This window comes from Tachysurus vachellii, chromosome 25 (genome assembly GCF_030014155.1).
Source record: "Tachysurus vachellii isolate PV-2020 chromosome 25, HZAU_Pvac_v1, whole genome shotgun sequence".
NCBI lineage: Eukaryota > Metazoa > Chordata > Actinopteri > Siluriformes > Bagridae > Tachysurus > Tachysurus vachellii.
In genome coordinates this window covers 97,458-120,000 of record NC_083484.1, presented here as the reverse complement: position 1 = coordinate 120,000, position 22,543 = coordinate 97,458, and the positions used below count along the sequence as shown (strand labels likewise).

The following is a 22,543-nucleotide window of genomic DNA, read 5'->3' as shown; positions in this document are numbered from 1 at the left end:
CTGAGTCACTGGATATTTTCAAACCACGGTTGAAGACCTACTTATTCATCAAACACTTCAACTAGCACTTTATCCCGTTTGTTGGACTTAAAAACAAACAAACGTTACAGTGTTTTTTAGGCTCATGGTATCTTAAGTCTGTAACCTACTGTACCAGAGTGAATGTATTCACTGATAGACTTAAAAGCACTTTTGTACGTCATTCTGAATAAGAGTCACATGCTGTAAATGTACATTTACTTTGTTCATTCATGTGTCCAGTCAGTTTTATTGATGTGATGGAATTACAGCTGCCACACTTCTGCTGTCTCCATTTACGTTCCATTACTGGGCTTTAGATTTGTTCAGATTCGTTCTCTGGATACAGTCTCTTGAACCCCTGGTTCATGTGACAGGGAAATCCAGATTGTCATAACCCTGAGAACTCGTATACACGCTCACCACAGAAACATTTTGAATCTCGCTCACCTCAGAATCTCTTTAGTTCCTCTTTAAGTCCAACAGAAACTCAGAGAGGAGCAGTGGTTATGAATAATCCATTTTATTAAAATGTATTTTGTTTGTACTGAACAACACTGAAACAAAATGTAGTTTTCTACATAAAATCTATTTGACCAATACTCCAAGCAGGGGTCAGGAGAACAACGTCCCGAAAATATTAACCAGGATTCGACCCTGAATAAGTAAAAACCGACTGGATTTTAATTTAAATGCACAGTTTCTACATTTCACTGAACATGAACTCAGTTTGGAACTCAGTTAAAAACAGCAGACATTAGATTTTCATCTGGATGTGAATGATTTGCGCTTTATGTCTGAGGACATACAGCAAAACATGGAGGCAAAAACAAACACTTCGATTGTGTGGCAAATTTACTGAATGAAAATACTTTTTAAATATCTTTATTACCTTTAGTTAAAGATAAAAATGTGGAATGAATGTGACACTTGCAAATGTGTGTGTGTGTGTGTGTGTGTGTAAGAGAGACATTTAAAACAGTAGTGTGATCTATAGGCACAGTCCTAATTGGGTGTCTGACTCTGTAGCAACACGAGTTTGAATGAAGCGTGATGCACTTTCACCCCCGAGACGTCGTGTCCCACTCCATCATGAAGACACACAGGACCATGTAAATGTGCTACAGCAGGTACACGAGTTGCAGAAAGTCTCTCATTAATTCTGTATCCTTCACCAGGGAGAGAAATCCAAATGAAATGTAGTAAAGTGGCGAGTCGTTTACATCCTGCATGAGGGAAACTGTAGCAGTTAGAGTGTAAACACTGCAGTCTGGATCTGGATTATTCCACATTCCTCCTCTGTGCACAAGGTCTGTGTGGAGCTCCACATGAGAATACAGATCATACACAAACATACAGTATGTACACGACTGATTTGCACAGCCTTATCTAAACTGTGTTAAAATACACAATGGGTTTGATTTAAAAACAAACAAAAAAAAAAAATATGAGGACAAAAAAAAAAAACAACCTAATGTTATATCAAAAACAGAGTAGATGAACACAGCGCTTTTCACCAACACTCAGTACGATAATCTGTGAGAAAACGTGTGAGTGGGTCAGAGAAAAGCATGTCAGTCTTTTTTTGCTTGAACATATTGTTGAACTTGTGATTTTTAAAACACGATGGCTTCGTTGACTGAAGAACAGCGCCGCTGGTTGTGATTCTCCACCAAACTTACACATCTGCTTCAAAACATCTGCATGCCAAATCCCTGTAAACGCATAAAATATTGTTGCTAAATACAGTTTCAGTTTAACTGCAAATTAAATAAGGGGAAAAAATATTGTATCAAAATATCTACACATTATGTAATCAATCCTTTTCAAGCTATACTAATTTAAAATAAATGAATTATATGTATTTAAATGTCACTTACCGAATCATCTTCTATAATTGCCGTGGAGTCAAAAAAGTCTGGTCTTAGTTCAGCTCTTTCGCGTCTGTTTCTTGATGGTGGCTGAGATGAAATTGTTAATTAAAACAGAGGAAAAATAAAAATCGTAAAAAGAAAATTTTTTGATTTCCAAATTTGCTCAAAACCAGCGTCACGATGTTTTGGTAAATGTCTCACCAGATCAATCACCATGGTGTCTTCAAACTCCTCATTCATGTCCTCCAACTGTCCACGTGAGGACATCATCACATCCTCAAAGATGGGCTCTGCGTCATCTTCCATTAAGCCTCGCCTAAAATGAAGCATGCAGGAAGTTTACAGTTTAAAGCTTGGCCTGTTAGTTCCCACTTTATGACAGTGTGGGTTTGAAGGACACTACAGGAGTCTGGATTGTCCTGTAGTGTCAAGTGTAGTGTAACTAATGTCCTGTACACTGAACTGAAAATCTAACAGCACTCACACTTGTTGCCGTACGCCTCCACTCCGTGCCTTCATGTAATTCATTCCTCCTCTCTCTTTCCTGTTCACCTCCTCCATCTTCTGCTGGTCCAGCCATGACATCTGCATCTGTGGACTGACGCGCACACACACACACATGAAATGAAATTCTTTAATAATTATTTAACTGCGTGTTTGTTTCGAGCAGCTGTGTACTTGTGAATGTAGTCTGGTTCAGAGCCAGGCTCAGATGAGTCCTGGTCAGGGACATGTTCTGCTGCTTGGCGAGGGTTTTCCCTCAACACCGTGGAGGTGAGCTGTGGCGTCTGCAGACCTCCGGGAGTCTGAATACTGTCGTTACGCATCACCCATGAGCTGTCCACGCTCTCATCTGCTGCTGCTACACACACAAAGACTCATTATTTTATACAATACAATATATTTAATAAACATACAAGCAACATGTTCTGCACATTAGAAAATAAATATTTCATTAATATCAATGTTGTCAAAGTTTCAAATACATTTGTAGTAGAACAGGACAGCCAGTATGAACAGTAATTTCCCACCGTCAGTGCGTTTCTTATGTAGCGGCGGTCGGCCCCTCTTGCTGCGTACAGTGCTGGCTCGGCTTGTTGTGCTGCCTGTTGTCACAGACATGCGGTCCTCATCACCCCCCGTTAACAAAGAGTTTCTGTAGGCGATCAGCGGCAACCACACGTCCTCCCTTCGCTCCATCATGTACTCAGTCATGAACTTCTCCAGGTATGAGTGGCTTTGACAGACGAAAGGATGGTAAGAGCACAAACACGACAAATACACGTGTGCATACATACACACAAATATCATCATTGCTGTTTAGACTTACACAGTCTTTTTATCCTGACGGAGGAGTTTAGAAGAGAATTCACACAAAACTTCCAGGAAAGCCAGGTTGGGTGGAGGATACTCTGCTCCTTTAGGGTTCGGAAACTTGAATGCAAAGTCGATACCATCCCTAAACACACACACAGACACACACACACACACACATTAGCATAAAGAACAACAACAACAAAAAAAGCTTTATCGATTTTTTTTTAAAGAGGAATAATTAAAAAGAAATGTTTTGATGATGTAGAAGAGCTCACTTGTGCAAAGTTGCTACAGCCTCTCTGGTTTTGATTTGGTCCAGTCCAAAAGTCAGAGCAAAACGTCGAGCCAGCTCTTTAATGCCACTCACATGGGAAGAGGTTCGGTCCAAATTTGGCCCCTGATCCTGCACAAGCTCATTAAAGAGCTGAGAGCAGACATAAAAACCCATAGAACAAAAAAACTATCATTAGGACAAAAAAAAACATCATTTCCAAAAAAAAAAAAAAAAAGACGTTAAAAACAAACTAAAATATAAAAGTTGAATAAGTTACCTGTTGCAAACTGAGTATAAGTGTTTTGGCACACTGGATCTTATCCGTCTGTCTGGTCTTACTCAGAGTCTCCTTGATGATGTCACCATAATCATTATAGTACTGAAGAAGAAACGTCAACAAGATTCACAAATAAATTCAGCACCAACGATACATCTTATATACCCTGAGTAAAGTTACTGTACCTTCATATAGTGTTTAAAGATGTCTGCTGCTGCAGGCATGTCCACAATGTCGTAAATGATAAGCTTACTGAAAGCAGCAAGCAGATTTCTCCTCTTATGCAAAGCCTCGATTTTATTTGCTTCATCTTCCTCATCACCCTCTAACACACACACCAACATACACACTAAATTAAAGGTTGAAATAAGCATGTAACAAATGCTGTGTATAAAATACTGAGAGATAGGGTGGTGTGATAAAGCAGAGTTTTACCACCAGAAAATTTCCCTAGTTTCCTAGATCATCATGTCCTTAAGGGTTTTATTCCTCTTATGACCTAATGTGTACTGGTGTCTAGTAGCAGTAGTAGTGTGTGGGTCAACATGATTGAGTAGGTCAGAGAGAAGATAGGACACACACCCATGCTCTGGTTCTCATCATCCTGGTCGATAAAGACATGATCAAGGACAAAGCTGAGCAGCTCACTCTGCAGCGTGTTGTCAGGATTAAACACCAGTGGCTGCAATGCCTCTCTGCTCCCTGTGGTCAGCTGGTGACTGAAGATCATCAGCAAGTCACACAGCAGCATGAACGCCTGTGAACACACAAGTCCCTGTGAGCTAAATAATATAATAATATAATATAAAAATAACTAATATATTAGAATAAGATTATTAATATAAACCTATGATTTGCAGCTGCACTGTCAGAGCTGTTATAGAAAATTAATCAATACTTATTACCAATCACAATCCAGATGGGTGGGACGAAGTGGTTCAACATTTATCTACCCGAGCTTCTCTTACCTGTTCTTTGACAGGAGTGTTCACATTTGACAGACACTGCTGACAAACGGCCAAGAACGACTTCACCACTCTTCTCAGAGCAAGAAGGTCATCCTGAGAAAGAGAACACCACATGGAATTGTGTTCTGTACCTTACATAAACACATCAATTATAACCAGGTTTCTCAAAATGATCAGTGTACAGTACTTTGGATGGTGATCCCTCAGTGATGCGCACCAGCTGCCACAGGATGGAGTAATGAGAACATTGAAGAGCCTGCACTGCAATCTGAATACAGAGAACCTACATCACTTCACCAACAAGTCATCATGTGTACCAGAGAACTTAATCACTCACACAGTCTTGTACCTGCTCTGGCATCGAGCCCTGCTCTATTCCCATCTTTAGCAACCGATAGCAGTTTTTAAACAAGTCCCATTTTGTTAGGTCATGAGCACTGAGCAGGACATAATGAAAAAGAGAAGATTAATGCACAATGGACTGCTATTAAAGATGAAACCGATAAATTGACAAAAAATGTTGCCCAGAAGAAGAGACACACGTCTTACTTATGGAAAGCAGTGAGTTTCTTCAGGGATGAGAGAACACTGTAGATGTCATCATCATCAGCTTCATCCCCCTGAAAAAAACAACAAAAAAGATTAACATATGGAACAACAATCACTAAATTGTTCCAAATGTGAGGAAACTAATTATATTGTTCAAAATAATACCAATAAAAAAGATAATTAGATTACCTTATCTCTACATACAGAATTTATTACAATGCCTTTCCACTTTATTTCATAAACAAATTTCACTTTCTCCTGTTTATCATCTACATTACTGAGTAAGTGATAATGCATCCAAGTATTGGTGCTGAATTTTGTTCCCCCTTCTGTAGGACACTAAGAGAACTGAACAATGTAAGCAAAGCTATAAACAGTGCAAATTAATCTCTTTTATAAGCTGTATGATTTCTACAGAATGAAGGAGGAAATGTCACTGAATATAGCGTTTCTTATTACATTATTTACAATTAAGAAACAATATCTGTCACTGCAAGGGAGAAAATGAGAAATACAGAGATGTATTTAGGGAAATATCCGTGTGTTTATGAGCTCGCCTCCTGCAGCAGGTCCTCCACAGAGTGGCTGAAGCGGTCGGAGAGCTCATCGATGAGCTGGCTGCGGGCAATGTCCACGCGGTTCATGATGGTGTACTCCTCACTGCACAGGATGCTGTAAGTCTTACTGCAAGCCTCCAAAACTTCTGTCTCTGTGTGCTTCTCCACCACCAGTTTGATCTGCTTCAGTAGGGCATCTAGATGCTGAGTAACAGACATGCACGCACACAACAGCTCACTGTGACAATGTTTTGGAAATCCTTCTGCATTCAATATTTCTGAGCGTTACCGATGCAATTTAATAAATGGTATGTTTATTATTGGGAGATGGTACTGTGGCAATCAAAAACAGATCAGCTCACACGTTACTCGCTTTAAAGGGCATTTAAATTGTCATTCACTTTAAATGTCCCTTAGGTCACATATAATGTTACACATAAAATGTTCCCTTAGGAACACAGGTTGCTGTGTATCTGGTTAGCATATCCTATACTGATCGGACCCTTATTACCCCAGTGCATTCCAGGATTTAGTGTGGGATTGTAAGAGTGCATTGTGCACAGGATATTTTATGGATAGTTTACTTTTAAAAAACTAAAGTCAATATCTGGTATGTAGTGATGTGTAAAACACAGAGCACTGCAATGCACCTTGATTCTGTATTGTACTGCAAGCTCAGCATCTTTTACGTGACCACACGCTGTACTACACACCGTAGAGGAGTCGCAATCTGGTAGAAATGTTTACTTTGTTTTGAAACTTTTTATAAAGCAATTATAAAGACTTGCACTTATTTAAAAAAAAAAATCAAACTATGCTCTTCTTCCTGTGTTATGTAGCAAAGAGTGTTTGATAAGTATACAGATAAGATTTTTAGTCTGCCATGTAGTATTGATGCATTCGCTGATCAAGCTTTTAAAGGCACTTTGATAAATCGCTCTGGAGAAAGGCATCCGCTAAATGCTGTAAATTTAAAAGAGAATGCAAGACATTGGTGATATAAGGACAGAAAACCACAGCTCATGGCCAAAACATATAGCTGACTTTTTTGTCAGTGACAAAATTAGACACTTTATTGACAAAATAAATAAATTATTCAGATTCTGATTAATATACGTTAGTTTTTATTAATGCACTTAAGTTCAACACATTTTATTTCATTGTGTTAGCTACCACTCCAGTTAGGTGTCTTGGATACTTGGAAATTCTGGAATCTGTATGCTTTTAAATCTATAAAACTCTGCAGAGTGAAAATAACATTCTGTACAATGAATCTTCTGCTCCATGCAGCAAATACTCTGTAATTGAAACCACAAACAAACCTTTTCCATTCTGCCCGAACTGTACACCTCCAGTTCAAAATACTGAGGGATCTGCAGGAGGTTAGCCACTTTCTCAGCATCTGCCTGATACTGCAGAGACCCAGAGACAAAAAACCGACCATAAACAGAGCTGGAACATTATGGATATGCAGAACATTTAATGTAGGGATAGACATGACATATAAAAAACAGTGCTTGAATTAATTATGACAATACAGTATACACAAGGAATAAATCTATATACCAAATGAATAAACAGATAGAGGGTACATGTCTGTGAACAAATTTGTGTCTATATCAAAGATGTTACTGTATATATGTACGTTTATTTTAAAAATAAACTTAAAGCTTTTTAATTAGTAAAAATATAATTAAATGAAACACCATTGAGCCACACAGACAAACTACATTATACATACTACATTACTACAACTAAAAGGTATGTGCACCCTCAGCACACTCAGCTGTAACGCTACAGCACCCAAATCATTGTACAGAATTGTGCACTTCTGAATATCTGGAAACTGTTAAGAATAATATGTGGACATACAGGTGCACATATTTTATCCAGAATTATTTATAATTTATTGATTAAGAATTGTGAACAGGTATGTAATCTTCATTGATGCCCGTTTTTTTCCAGTAGTTTGAGGAAACCTTTGACTCACCTTTGACAGCAACATGGGCAATGCGATGATGAAGTGCTCAGTCAGTTTGTTCTTATCATCAATCTGAGTTTTCTTCTCTTTAGCAGTGAGAACCTGAGGAGTTGCAGCAGGACACATTATATTAGCATCACAGGAATATCTATACAACACTATTTCATCATATTAGGCAAGACTGTGTACCCTCTTCCCTGTTCCCCGGCCAACAGGGGGATGAGCCTCGGCCGCCTGGCGAATGGTGCACACCATTAACTCGATCAGGGCACTCTCGTGTCTGTCTCCCAGCACTGAAACCACACACGTGTCTATAAACACAGCAACAAACTAGCTGATGAAGCAGAGTGGGTGAGCTTGTGTGTACAAGACTGTGCTTTTACCTTCCTCTCCCTGTACAGGTTCCTCCAGCAACAGCTCAATCATACAATCCCAGTCCTTCAGAAGCTCCTGAGAGCTATCCCACAAACTATCCACAAGATATGCTGCATGCTCATGAAGCTGAACACGCACAAACACAGACAAAAAATGTCTAATTGAAAAAGGTAAACCGATTAAATGTCATAACTTTGCCCTACATTTTGTGAGGTTTATTATGCATCTGTGTTATTTTTTTATTCCTCAGAATATACAACAATAAAGAATAACCTCCAAATAGTTTTTCAGAAAAATGACCCAATTAAAATTTAATATTGTATAATCGATGTATATAATTTTACATATATTGTACAACAGTTCTGCTTCACTAATCAAATTAATTTCAATGTTTACCTTTTTATTCATATAAATGTTCAATTCATTTTAATGAACTGACATGATGATACATCAGTATGCATGCTTGCTTGTGCAATATTGCATATTTAACACTTCTCACTTTTGCCCTCTATTTACCTGAAAAACTTTAAGAGGTCTACGTTATATCCTTTAATACTAAACTTTTGACTTGATTTGTGGAAATGAAGTTTCTATGCAGGAAAGAATTTGTTGTTTCTGTGTTTTGAAAGTAAGACTTGAAATTATAGAGGCATAAAGCAGTTTACAGGTCAAGTCTCTTACCTCACTCTCGAGGAAGAAGAGCACCAGCATTCTGATGAGGTTGCCATTAGGGCTGTTCCTGCCTCTTCGTTTAGCCAGAGCCTCCTCCGCCTGTGGGTCGTGTCGACTGAACAGCCTGAAGGTAAACAACAAAATGTCCACCACTGACTGCACAGCTGCATAACCTGTGGCTTGTGTTACCGTCACCGGTGAAGCAAAACTGGAACAAAATTAGAAGAAACCACTTACTTCCTATGGAGGAATTCTCCTGCAGCCACGGCTACAGGCCGATGGGCAGAGTAAACCAGGTGATAGACATTTTCACAGTCTTCATTTGAGAGAGCATCCTCGCTGCCACTGCAAAACACACACATGTCTCAGAGAAACAACTGCTAGGCTAATATTTAGTAATTAATATGATGGTGCATGTTGGGTTCAAAGGAGAAATAAAAGCAGTGGAAATTAGTAAGACAAACAGATCAAAACAACTAAGTAATTGTGAGGTTGATGGATGAATATCCAAAAAATCCTGTTTTTTAAGCAATAGTCTTTTTAATAGTCTTAATGTTCTTGCTTTTTTCTATACAAATTACATTTCGCATGCATGTAAATCAATATTTTAAAGGAAAGAGTCAAAAACAATGAATGCATTTATTTCAGAAAGAAATGAGCACTCACTGAAGGATCAGAGTGACCAGCCGAATCGCCTCAACTGCCACATCATATTCTTTATCTAGCGTCATGGACACAATACGGTCCTGAAGGGAAGAGCAAATGTAAATGGTTAGAGTGGTCAGTATGTGCATAATGGTTATAAGGCATGCAAATGTGATCAGAGTCTGACCTTAAAGCGATTAGTGAAAAGTTCCAGTTTGGGGAAAAGGCCTCGGTTTGTGTAGAGCGTCTGAAGTGCTTTGAGGCACTTGAGTCTGACTTCTCCTTGCTATAAGGACACAAAGGTTTTTACACACTCACGTTCTCATACATCCCTCCCTCCAGGGTTTCCAATACTGTAACCTTTATCCTGCATATTATTTTACTTTGTAAATCTTGACAAGTTTTTATGTTCACTCACTCGGTCATGTAATGTCCAACCCACATATTTAAGATAGCTGTCATTGAGAAAGGCATCACTGTATAGCTTCATCCACACCCCGATCTCCTCAATGCAGATAGCTCTGATCTCAGCAATAGCATCTCTAAAAAAGTTATATAAACCCTTCTAATGTAATTGAAACTTTTGAAGAGAATAATGATAATTAAATATCTCTGAATCGGTCACACCTGTAACGATGAACAAAAATTCCTTTGAAGATGGAGTTCATCATGTTCTCAATCTCATCTTGGTTCTCTTGCAGCTGGAAAATGTTTAAAACAATGTTTTCTGATAAAATACAGATTTATGAAGTAGAAGATATTGATGAAGATGATGAAAATACCTCCTTCCTCTTCTCCAGGAGAAGCTCCAGTTTGTCTGTGGCCCTTTTACCAGCAACCTTGTTACGCTCTGCCTCGTACTGTCTCTGTGTGTTGTCCTGGTTGATGCTGAGGTTCAGCGCAACATTCACCAGTGCTGTCATGAGCTTCATTGCTGTGAGGGAAAGAATCTCAGCTGAGTATCACGGTTTTCGGGGCAAAATAACAATGGTATTAAGCAGCTCCTTCAGAAAATACATACATGCATTTTGGACTTAAAAAATTAAAGGCAAGAACCATTTCTTTGGTTCAACTCTCAGTTTAATTTCTTTTTTTGCCAGGAGTTAAACTCATGATAAGGTACCTCTCTTCATTTAATTTATAGCTCTCCTTCTTTCTTTAAAAACCTTTTAGCTCTTTCTCAACTGAACAAAGTGCACACCAAAGAATAGACAGTGTGGGTGGATGACACCTATACTTGTGCACTCAAAAAAAATTAATAAAATTAAAATAATGTTATTATTAAAAATATTATCATTAGTAGTAATAACAACAACAACAGTAAGAAGAAAAACAAGAAGAGCAAGTAGTATGTGTGTGTAGCATATGACAGTACATTGAGCAGAAGAGCAGTTGTGATGTTAGGTGACTGTCTCTCCCTGTACCACATTACTTTTTCTTTAAATCTACATAAAATAAACGCTTATAGAGTCAAAGGTCAGAGGTTGACTGACCTGCGAGGGTGGAGGTGTGTCTGAAGGCTCGGACCTGCGAGTCGGACAGGCCGGTGAGGAGCGATATGACCGTGTCCATCATGTACTCGTCATAGATGATACTGTACTGACACTGCCGGATCAGAACACCAATGAACTCACAGAAATTATAGCGGAACTTCTTCCACTGAGGCCCGGCGATGGTGAGGGGGTAATCACCACTGTCCTGAAATGCAACCGCTTGTCAGTTCATCACTTTAAAGGAACATGTAGCATATAGGAGAGAAAAAAAGGATTTATTTTTGCAGTGAAAAACACTTGTGGAAAATATACCTCATCAAACTCCTCCGTCATCTTCCTGATAATTTCTGCATTCTGCATATTTCTAAACATCTCAATTCTTACGGTACCTGAAATTAAATAAACAGCAATCTCAATATTTAAACAACAAACAAAAACAACCCCAATTAAACCACCAATAAAAACTTGGGCACTGACTACATTAATTACTACATTCCACTCTCCTGATGAGAAACAAGGGCTGAATTTTAAAGCACACAAATACAAAGTGAACCTCTTTTTTACCTTTACACCCAGAGCACTGAATGAAAAAGTTGATAAGATCCAGAAGAGCCATATCTCTGTCCTGTTTATATGACTCGATCCAGTCATCAACAACAGACTACAAATTGTGAAATGAAAGAGATATTTGTTAGAAGAACAGACACAGTAGTGGTACGAACACACAAACCTTTTCAAGCAAGTTAGTAGGAAATGAATGACTGAATGAGTAAGTGACTTCCGGGCCAGTGTCAAGTAAGTCAACCAATATTAAAGGTTCAGTAATGTCTATAAAAACTGCTTTACATAATAAACACATTTGTGTGGGCTTTACCTGCATGGCACTCTTGCCAAGTTTGACCACCTCAAACAGTGTAGTGGGGTCTCCTCCGTCCCCGTTCTGCTGTGCCATGCCATTTGGTCTCCTACCACCCTTATCCACTGGAGACTTACGAGCTTTTTTACTGGCTGCCTGCTAAGCGAACACAAATATAAGCGTGTTTCACACTATAGTATTTTACATATATATATATATATAAACATTGAGACTGTGTATGAATTTAACCCCAAGGCATGACAGAGAACAGAATTAAGTACTGAGCATGTGATATTCACATCTATTATCATTATCTTTTAAAAAGCATAGCTATGTTTTCTTTTCATTTTCATATTCATATTTCAGACTGTACATTTACCGCACCACCCCAATTTGCGGGGGGGCGAGTTGTCATACCGGGGGTCTTCCTGGCCGTCCTCTCTTCTTCTTCCCTTTTCCTTCTCCAGTGTCTTCCAGTTCACTGACACTCAGACTAAGACTGACTGTGTCTCCCTGTCCAGACTCATTAGAAGAGTCCCTGCACAAAATAAACACACATACTTTCCAACATTCTGCATACACTGACAAAAATGTCCTGTAGGCTACGCCTGCACATATTACACCTTCATATTACGGTTAAGTTTTACTTACTGTAAAATGGGGAACTCTGAATTAATCATTGTGGCTCTGTTTTGAGTAAAGCACGTTTATTGTATACACTTGATGCAGAGCAGGATGCTGCTTCAGCTGAGCTTCAGTTAAATAATTCAGACAGAAAAGTGAGTAAAGACCTCCATCCACTCACACCATATCAACCTGCACACACAAAACACAGGCTAAAGTGTATGAAAACAAAAAGAGAACATATACATATATACACTGTACAAGGTGAGCGATGAACACATTAGGAACACCATCTGGTCATTTCATGAACTGCAACCAGAAAACGCGTCACATAGAAAAGGATTACAACATCAGCTGAACGTATAATTTTATTTCAGTAATAAGTAAATATATAATCATTAAACACAAATCATCAAATGGTTTATCAGCGAATAGGTTTTTACACATTTAGTCTTAGTTAAAGTAAACAATGTTGATCGGGCTAATCAAATTAAAAAAGCTTTTACAGCAATTTCAAGTCAATTTTTGTCCAAATATTAAAATAGGACATTTAAAGATATGACAATAGTTCATTTTTCCCTACAAATCATAATTTTATGCATTGTCCTGTTTGCCATTTTATTGTTCAAACACCACAGAAAAATAATACACATAAACCAACCTAATATTGCCTTCTCAGTAATACAGACTACATGAAGCATTTTAACTACACTAACTTCAAAATCCAAAGGCCACAATTATTCTCTCAAAAGCTGACATGAAGGAGGGAAAACACCAATGTATATTTTGAATAAATAAATAAGCACATACATAAATTTGTATTAGCTGTTGGGGGCAGTACAAGTTTCAGTTCAAGAAAAAGAACAAACTCACGTGAGATCAAAAAAGATCAAACCTACATATGAGTCAATTGAGCAAATGGTATTTGCTGAGAATTGTTTGGAGAATCTTATTGAACTATATTATATTTCCTGTTGCATTGACAGCATGTTGGGCGTGTAATACAGTAGCTGGACAGTAGGAGGCACACCAAGCATGGAGTTTCACTGTTGATGTGAAAAACACATGAACCTAGAGCTTCTATTGAGGCTTGGTCTGCTTTTTAATTGAAAGCTTGTTCAGGGAGAAATAAGAACACATTATTCTAAGAGTGTGAAAGAGGTAGAGGAAGAGAAAGTCCATCCGACAGATGAGCTTATACATGCAGACGGTCGATGCTCACCATGAGGTCAGTGTGGAACTGACACTAGATGGCTCTCCACCTCCAGTGGAACAAGAGAAGGAGACCAGATATTCTCTGATCACTAATGTGCTGGAAAACACTGTGTAAAACTTGTGTGCAATAAATATGTTTCTGTCACTACAGCAGATTTACGGCAGGCCAAGCCATAAGCATTTGCACAGAAATTGCAAAATCAGGTAGAAAATAATTTGCAAAAATAAAAAATAAAATCCCTGTGTGTGTGTGTGTGTGTGTGTGTGTGTGTGTGTCAGTCGTTTGTTCCCCTCCCCCATTGGTATAATATTATGGCTGAGGCAGTCTGGAATCCTGTATGCACAGCTGACTGATACCTGATCCTAAATCAGTTCATCACAAATACTAAATAGGAAATTAAGAAATCATTAAAACAGCTGAAACCACTCCATTTACATATTTTTATGATGTTTTTCAGATAGTAACCTCAGATCAGCCTATAGATCAGTACTAGGATGAAGTCAAAAAACAATACTTTTAGCTCAGTGTTCCTGTCACATGCTAAAATATCACTGTAAAATAATTCTTTATTGATAAGTTATAAGATTGGTGGTGCTATTGCACAGAACATGACTGATTTAGTGCCACTGCAGTCAACGTCAGTCAGTGTAGGTAAGAGAAATCTTGGATTAAAGTCTCAGTGTGAATAATGATACAAAATTCTCCTAAAATGAACCGATGGGAAACAGCAAACAGATCCGGTAGCAGTGATAGAGAACATGCTAATGTAAAGTAAACATGCTAATGCACAGAACACATCTCATTACCTCCAGCTCATTGTGAAGAAAGTGTGTTTATGTGAAGTCGTTTTGTGCAGCAGCTGATTTCAGAATCACTCTGATTGAGGACCTTGTACATAAAAATAATGTTCTTTAATGACCTACAGGTCTGTCATTAGAGGACGGTATAATGTCACATGGAACACACTAGGGAAAGAGGAAAACCAGGGTTAGAAAAAAACACTCTCTCTCTAAGGTTTTTTAAAGTTGACTCAGCAGATGTTACAGTAAAATTTTCCTGACAAACTAACAAACTATAATAGTTATACAAAATAAGATATAACAAACAAAAGAAATGGGGGGTGGGGTGTGTCTCTCTGTCTGGATTATAATTAATAACCACCAAGTTAGTAATTATAAACGCTCCACAACACAATGTAATATCTTTAAGCGATTGGCTGTTCACATGTTTGTGCTTGTGAGTGTAATCATGATGCACAGGTTCTGCTCAGATAGCAAAGTCAGGAGGGAAATAAACAAACCTCTGCACACACACAAAAGAAAACATGTGTCCACAACAGTTTCTGTGTTTCTTACAATAGGACTGTTAGATCTCTGTGTCAACTTTAACACTGTGGCCATGATGTTTGTCTGTAATAGATCTCTCTCCATATTACACCACAATGCTGACAGTTGTAACACAAACAGAATTAAGTCTACTCTATAGACACATCTCCGTCATAAATCTACAGGACAGACAATGAGGTCACTTAAGCTCACAGTGAGCACAGACATTTCTTCCTCGATAAAACACTGAACCTCAACATCCCTGAGCAGCTCATAATAAATCAAATAAGGGCTGAGATTTTCCCTGAGAAATTAATTTCAGCTTGAGATGTCTGAACAACCAAATACACCACAAAAATCTATTGCTCTGTCTTCAGTCATAAGTTTTATGTAACTTATTTTTTTATTGCTTAAAAGCAATGACTATATGCAAACTGCTGATTTAAATACTATATACACACACTGCTATATTATTAACATGTCCATGAAAGCAGAATATTTTACAGCTATCGTGTGTCTTCTAAATAAATCTAAAGATGTATAGATTGGAGAAAAGATGATCTGTTCCCTAATTAAACTCTCACAGTTATCAAACACATCTAAACACACATTCAAAAAACCTTCACTCTTATGCACACACCTACAGCCACATCATCTCTCATCATACATTCTCAATCCTTTCTAATGACCCAAGTTACAGACTGAAAAATGTTCAGGGTTCGGCTAAAATCCACACTGCTGTACTGCCAATTCATTATAGATCAAAATCAGTCTCAGTATCAGGGAAATCAACAGCTCTCTCTCGCTCTCTCACTCACACACACACACACACACACACACACACACACACACACACACACACACACACACACTTTCTGAAGGTCTCTTTAATACAAGTCTATTTAATGAGCTGGCAAACATTAAGCCCTTCCAATTATTCATCATCATCATCATCATCACCATCTCACACAAACACAATTCTGCCATAAATATGTTTATGGCATTCTGAAGCTGAACAGCACATTTCATTTTAGTTATAAATAAGAGAACATCAAACCTACGGAACACAGCAATCACTCAGAAAGAAAAGTGTGATATTGAAATTGATTTACAAGATTTCCAAACACAAGGATTTCACATTTTCACAAATATAAAGCGTCATGAAAACAAGTTATGCCCTGTTGTAAATTAACGATTAATTATTTTAAAAGAGGATTAGTTTTAGTCTGAGGTTACGGAAAAAACCTGATCACAAAAATTTCCATAAACTGCTAGCTAGCTGCTCTGTACCAAATAGAAATGACATTTTTCATCTGCTATAAGAAGATATACTGTACATATAGTAAAAAAAAGGACACTGTAGTATTGTACATTACTAGTTTGGTGGTGATGCGTGTACAGTGTGTGAGTTTGGTTACATCAGAGAGGTGCCTTTAGTGTTAACACTTGCACATATACATATATATATATATATATATACACACATACATACACACACACACACACACACACGTGTAATATATAACATATATATATAATATAATAAAACACGTGTTATATATAAACACACACTATAATGTAATACTCCATATAAAAAAGCAAACAAGCAATTCTGAGCTCAAACAGCTTTCTATAATAAAAGGTTTTAATAAAACCATTTCATTTCAACGTGTTGAATAACTATAACTTCAGAATTGAGCCAAATAATCAGTTATATGCCCCACCAAATGTACACACACTGAGGTCTTTATTTTTCACCATTTCTACAATATAACCAAAACTTACTCTCACACAGCTTGGTTTGAATCATACACATACAATCTTTACAGTTGTGTAAATTTGTATAGATGCTTTGCTAAGGTGTAGAATTATTAAAATTTGCTTAACAGGCTGTTAATGTGAATAAGAATCAGCTGTTAGTTAGCCATAAGAAGTTAAACAAAATGTTTGCTGATGAGTTTAAAACCACTGGCTAAATTTAATACATGGTTATAATTCCATGTATCAGAATTCTAGACTGTAATGAGACATTATACGTCACAGTACATAAAAATTAAATTATTCTCTAAAAGACGAAATGCACCATTAACTGTCAAAGCCTTACAACTGTAATTGCCTTGGTACAGGATCAGGATTATTGAATAAATGGGGAAAAGCCTCCATGCTGCAACAGTTTTTTTAATATTTTATTTAAAATATTCAGTCAGCACAAAGGTGGGGCTGCTTTGCTCCTTGTCTTTTTATAAGCTTGTCAAGCTGTGTTCATCGATTCTTGTGTCATAGCCAATGAAAACAAGGACACAGATCATGTGACCTACAGGGGAGCTGTTGCCATGGTAACACCCGGCCTTGTGGAATTGCAGGTCAGGCATTGGAATTAGTGAAAGAAAAATGACTACGCATGTGAACAAATAGTGCAATTGTTACTGTAGTATGAAGAGAGAATTAAGTAATATATTGATAATAAACATGATAGAATGCAAATGTCTTCAGTCTGAAAGTGAAATGCACCTGAAGTCTGCACATGTTTTTTAGTCTCAACTGAAACAGAAAAGAAAAAAATGAGTTGTTTTTCCACAGAACCTGCCACAAAGGCAAACAAGCATGAATACACCTAGGATGAGTGACATTAAGTGTGTGTGTGTGTGTGTGTGTGTGTGTGTGAGAGAGAGAAACAGAAAGATGTATGTGGCCACATTGTGCTCTAATTAAGGTATTTACTCTAGTGGGTTCTCCCAGGGGACAAAGCCAAGGACAGAGATGCAGCTGAAAATTAAATTGGATTTCAGCCTCCAGGATGCGAGGGTCACTCTAAAGAAACGATAAAACAGGATGCTAACCTGCTCGGATGCCAAATGCTTCTGCCTGCTGATTAAATAGAGCCTAACCAAATAAGCTGTGTACATGTCTTTTGTCTCACACTGTTTACACCAGGTTGTACAGATGCACTTTATGTGACTAGGACTAACAGGGCACTATGGATCAGACTAGCTCCTGGAGAAACGTTGTCTTATTTCATTATACACTGTGTCAGATATATATGGTTGAAATGACTATAAAAGCTGACTCTTGACTCTTGAATCTAAAGACTTGACTCTTGACGTGCATTTTAAGCAAAACTTGACAGACAAATTATAAAAAACATACTCCACTGTGACAAAAATTAATTACTGTAGGTGTTTATACAGCAAAGATGATTTGACACAACTGACGTTAAAACAGACTTAAACTATACTAAGACTTGAATAAAGTGAAAATTGTTTTATCAGACCTGCCAGAAACATGACAAATCAAAATTTGTCTACAGGCACAACGCATCTTTTCCATGTGAAAAATGACATGCTAACTCACTATAACCTGCTGTTTTAAAAACACCTAATGACAAATTTAAGAAATTAACTGATTTTCTGTGGACTTTTATTTTACTTGAGACAAATTTTTTTTTAAATTCCATCCTTAAACAGAATGTCTCCAGGATATCTGTGAGAAAATAAAACAATACAATCCTATAACCAATAGATTCATCTAGCCAGATAAGTAAATCGTGCATTATAAAACCTTCAATAAACCAACACACTGTAATCAATCAGAGCTTTGCTACTAGAACAGAGAGTGTTCATCACACCAAACACTATTATTCCTCTTAATGGATCCATCCTTCAGTCAATGAGACTATCTGCTCTTATTTCACACTGAAACTGTAAACCTGAACACACTCCCCATACCTGCAAATACAACGTGTACATTACAGAACACCATATAAACCACTTCATCACAAACTCAGTGCTTTTACATAAAAAGGACATTGATTAAAATTTGTATTCACTCTTTGTGGATAAATGTGAACTTTGTGTGTTAGAAGTTTTAAACTTCTCCTGAACTAAAAGCAAACCTTTTTTTTTGTTTTAAAATTAGCAAACACTTAAAGTAAGCTCACTGGGACATTATTACACTTTAATCCTGTGAACGAGTAACAAAATATTTCATTATTAGGTCTGAATCTCAGCCTGCAAACATCTGTATATTAAATATCTCTGTGTTCTCACAGTAATAAACATAAGGGAAGTTTTTTTACTTATGTATTAAAGACTGTAAAGGTGACGAGAGATTATAATAAACTAAAGAAACTACAAGAATAAACAATTATTTGTTGCAATTCCTCCTGACATATGATGATTATTATGACTAAATGATTATTTAACAGTGTTTAATGAATGTATTTGTGTAATTTTGTCCTCTTTATGAACTTTAACACCAGACGTTTGTGTACATAAAGTGGAGCATCAATGTAAAGACTTTGTGTTCATGATCTGTGTTCATTTCCATTTGTCTGTGTGGAAAGAGTAAAAAATATAATACAGTAAAATGTCCAGGAGACACAAGAGCACGTTTATCATAGCTGTAAGATAAAGGAATAAAACTAAATAAAACTAACTTTCTGTAGTGTGAGTGTAGAAATCTGCAGAATACTCAGAGTTTAATCCATAAAAATAAACCCAGTTAAAACTGGACGATGTTATTTTATCGTGACCAAAAGGCCATAAACGACCCGCTTACTGTTTGTCCGTTTATTTATTTATTTATCTACGTGTTATTTAGCAGCTTGATGCCACTTCTAAAGTTGGCGCCCAAACCTATGTTTATGTGCGCGAGACGACACGTTAGTTAGCCGTTAGCTAACCATCACCAAACTCCTGAAATACAGCTAACAAGATAAAGAACACTTGTGAAATCGAAACGTTTTTTAAACGAATCTTAAACTCGAGTAAATGTCCTTAGTGAAGCTGTGACTCTGTGCAGACTGTCACTGTGCCGCACAATAACACATTAGCGCTCGGCACTGAGGGGAAAAAGCAGCGCCAGCGCGGGACTCCAGTTAGCTTAGCATAGTCATCGCCTCAGTCACAATAGTGAACTGAAGCCGTTTTAGCAACGCGGCTCAGAGTCAAGTACAAATATAAAGATGCCCAAAATACACAAAAACACGTGCGCGCGCGCAGGACTAAAGGTAGGGGACCTGTGATAAAGACAGTGGTGTCCCTCAGGGCTCTAACACAAAGCTAAGTGATGTGTGTGTTTATTACTAACACACACACAGTAGATGATCATCTGTGGTGGCCATAGAGAGGTAGGTAGGCGCGCGCGCTCCCCTCCCCCACACCCCGTCTCTCTGCGCGTCCTCCATCTTTAGCTTCAGCTAACGCGCCCTCACCTCACAAAGATCTCGGCAAAGGGTCAAAACTCGCACAAACTTACCTCCTGCCGCCACAAAAGAAATCTCCGTAACGCGCCCTTGCGATAATTGGGTCAATATAATGAAAGAATACTTTATGTTTTATATACTAATTTAGACCTCAAGCGGAACCGCGCCTATCGCCACAGAAGCTTAATCCTAAACTGCCATCTGGTGGCACCCAGTGCTGGGAAATGGCGCGAGCGCACTCTGATCTCAGCGCGCCTCCTGGTGGACAAACCGAGATATGCAGCTCATCTCCACGTACTGTCCACCAAAATAAATCATAAAGATCATAAAGATGAAACATTTAAATGACTTTATTTAACACCAACTAGTCAGTGCTTTAATATAATTTGCCATCTAATCAGAAAAAAGAGCCGAATGAATCTAACCGGTTAAAATTCAGTCAAGTTCACGTTAACTATGAAGAATTAATCATTTATAAGCTTTATATTGTATGTATTTCACTTTAAACTCTATTTTATTTAAAATGTGAACATTAATGAATAATGAATAACGAACAATTATAGGAATAAAAATGAAGTAAACAGTAAAACAATGCATAATAAATATTTTAATACAGTTCAAATGAAACCTCAAACTTAAATAATAAAGTGTGTGTGTGTGTGTGTGTGTGGACAAATAATGAGTCTAAAATCTAACTTTTAACTTCCAATTAGTCTTAAAATAATCATTAAAAAACAAACATGTGGAATTATTTACTTATTAACGTGTATTTAAACCCCACAATGTAATTATATCCACATTATTTTAAGTATATTACTTTTAGAGTTCTGTATTTCTATTTATTATTGTGTTTATGTTTTAAAACCCTTTTTTGTTTTCTTCTATTACTCGATACTGAAATGGTTAAATAGTTAACACTCATTAACAGGCAATTGTGTTAGAAAACGAGTCATGATGCTTCTGCTGCTGGAACTCAGACCTCCATATTGTTAAGAAATGTTTTAGCGTTTTGTACTTTTTTATCTCTGCTGCTATCCGTACTGTCTAACCGCAAAAGTCTCGCGCGGCACTGAGGCGGGATTTCATTGAGGGACGAAGCTAAAGCTAAAGCTAAAGCTAACGCTAACACATCGAGCGTGAGGCGGAGGCAGCTGAGCGCTGGGGCTCCGGTTAGGGCACAACAGGAGACACGCTAGTGGTCACACAGAGAGATCGCTTGTGTTTGTAAGTAAACTGCACACAAGGCGGAGTTTGTGTCGCCACCGATCGGAAGAATAACACCGATGTAATGATGCTAAGCTAGTTAGCGTGCTAGCTTTGTTTAGGTTTAACAGTATAAAGTTATCCAGTGGCGACGCGAGTAAAAGTGCGTGTGGAGTTCGAAGCTGCACCGTTCATGTGACCATCATCTGGGGTTTCTGAGGCATTTTGTGCGGTGAACGCGCGGTGAGAAGCTCCGGCCCTGAACACAGCAGTGTGCGGATTAAAGTGCGGCGCTAACACAGGTGTGTGTTTCACTTACACACTGATCTATAATCACCATGATGTAACTGCTGTGTGTAAAAACATCACAACCGTCACGTTAAACTACACTTTAATCTGCAGATCACACAATGCGCCATAATCCAGCATTAGCGTCTGTGCAGGACGAAGGCTAACAAAGTGGCTAATTAGCCGCCAGCTGTTAGTCTGTGTGAGTGTTTTAAACATGTCCCTTATTATAAAGCAGAATAACTGCTGGGCTGCTTTTTATCACCAGTTCATGTTGATTTTTAAATCTAGGATCAGTGACGATGTGAATCCTGCTGTTAGCTTCCTGTTAGCAAAGAGCGAATAATCCTTTCTGTTTCATTTGTTCTGTGATATTAATCATGATCATCCGACAGACAGGTGGCTTATTTATCTGTAATTACTATTATTGTTGTTATTAGTGTTTATTATTGTTGTTGTTGTTGTTGTTGATCAGACAGTGTTGTAGCCTGACAATAATTCACACCAGGTGTTTTCCCATCAGGCCTGATCTCAAATTTGTGGCTAATCTTCAGAAAAAGAAAAGAAAAGTGAGATTTAGTCCGTAGTAAAAATCCTTTGGCTTCAGTTTCCTTAAACGGATCATTTGAGTGAATAAACCACATGACTTCAGCTCTTTTACATCCTTTCACATTCAGATCATGGTCCAGAACTAAACCTTATTTTTATCTAAAATTATCCGTATTATTGTTATGCGGTGGGAAATTTGGTCAAATTCAGAATTTAGCACATAAATGATGTGTGAATCATGAAGGGCAAATAAATGTTCTAATGTCAGTGAGGATCTCT

General features: G+C 37.7%; 2 protein-coding genes across 7 annotated transcripts in view; one reads left to right on the top strand and one right to left on the bottom strand.

Annotated features, from left to right (window-relative positions):
- Positions 1 to 525: 525 nt before the first annotated feature.
- stag1b (STAG1 cohesin complex component b) lies at positions 526 to 20,456 on the bottom strand. Of its 6 annotated transcripts, none has more exons than XM_060861482.1 (34): positions 20,278 to 20,456; positions 12,508 to 12,672; positions 12,274 to 12,394; positions 11,875 to 12,015; positions 11,565 to 11,661; positions 11,313 to 11,389; positions 11,001 to 11,205; positions 10,290 to 10,441; positions 10,135 to 10,208; positions 9,926 to 10,049; positions 9,695 to 9,793; positions 9,529 to 9,608; positions 9,100 to 9,207; positions 8,872 to 8,986; positions 8,199 to 8,316; positions 8,005 to 8,108; positions 7,825 to 7,917; positions 7,157 to 7,246; positions 5,835 to 6,038; positions 5,278 to 5,348; positions 5,078 to 5,165; positions 4,916 to 4,996; positions 4,729 to 4,821; positions 4,343 to 4,517; positions 3,946 to 4,085; positions 3,761 to 3,862; positions 3,485 to 3,633; positions 3,223 to 3,351; positions 2,924 to 3,129; positions 2,571 to 2,754; positions 2,377 to 2,490; positions 2,094 to 2,208; positions 1,899 to 1,979; positions 526 to 1,733 (listed from the first exon to the last, which is right to left on the bottom strand). In XM_060861482.1, the coding sequence occupies exons 2-34, from the start codon at positions 12,534 to 12,536 to the stop codon at positions 1,710 to 1,712; spliced, it is 3,783 nt and encodes a 1,260-aa protein (XP_060717465.1). In that variant the 5' UTR covers positions 12,537 to 12,672; positions 20,278 to 20,456; the 3' UTR covers positions 526 to 1,709. The 6 variants fall into 6 exon arrangements, with proteins under 6 accessions (XP_060717465.1, XP_060717466.1, XP_060717468.1 ...); XM_060861483.1 differs by having other exon boundaries at positions 2,571 to 2,751; XM_060861485.1 differs by having other exon boundaries at positions 2,571 to 2,748.
- Positions 20,457 to 21,335: 879 nt separating this feature from the next.
- larp4b (La ribonucleoprotein 4B) overlaps positions 21,336 to 22,543 on the top strand; it is a 31,805-nt gene continuing 30,597 nt past the window's right edge. Inside the window, exon 1 of the mRNA XM_060861327.1 lies at positions 21,336 to 21,729. The gene's annotated coding sequence lies outside the window, so the exon portion shown is untranslated. The remainder of the gene's footprint in view (positions 21,730 to 22,543) is intronic.

Excerpts from the sequence above, each read along its gene's own strand:
- stag1b (XM_060861482.1), bottom strand. The coding sequence starts at position 12,536 with ATGATTAATTCAGAGTTCCCCATTTTACA. Across the intron at positions 10,050-10,134 it reads ATTTTTGTTCATCGTTACAG|AGATGCTATTGCTGAGATCA; the intron begins GTGTGACCGATT and ends TAACTTTTTTAG. Across the intron at positions 5,349-5,834 it reads TGGAGGACCTGCTGCAGGAG|GGGGATGAAGCTGATGATGA; the intron begins GCGAGCTCATAA and ends TGTTTTTTTCAG.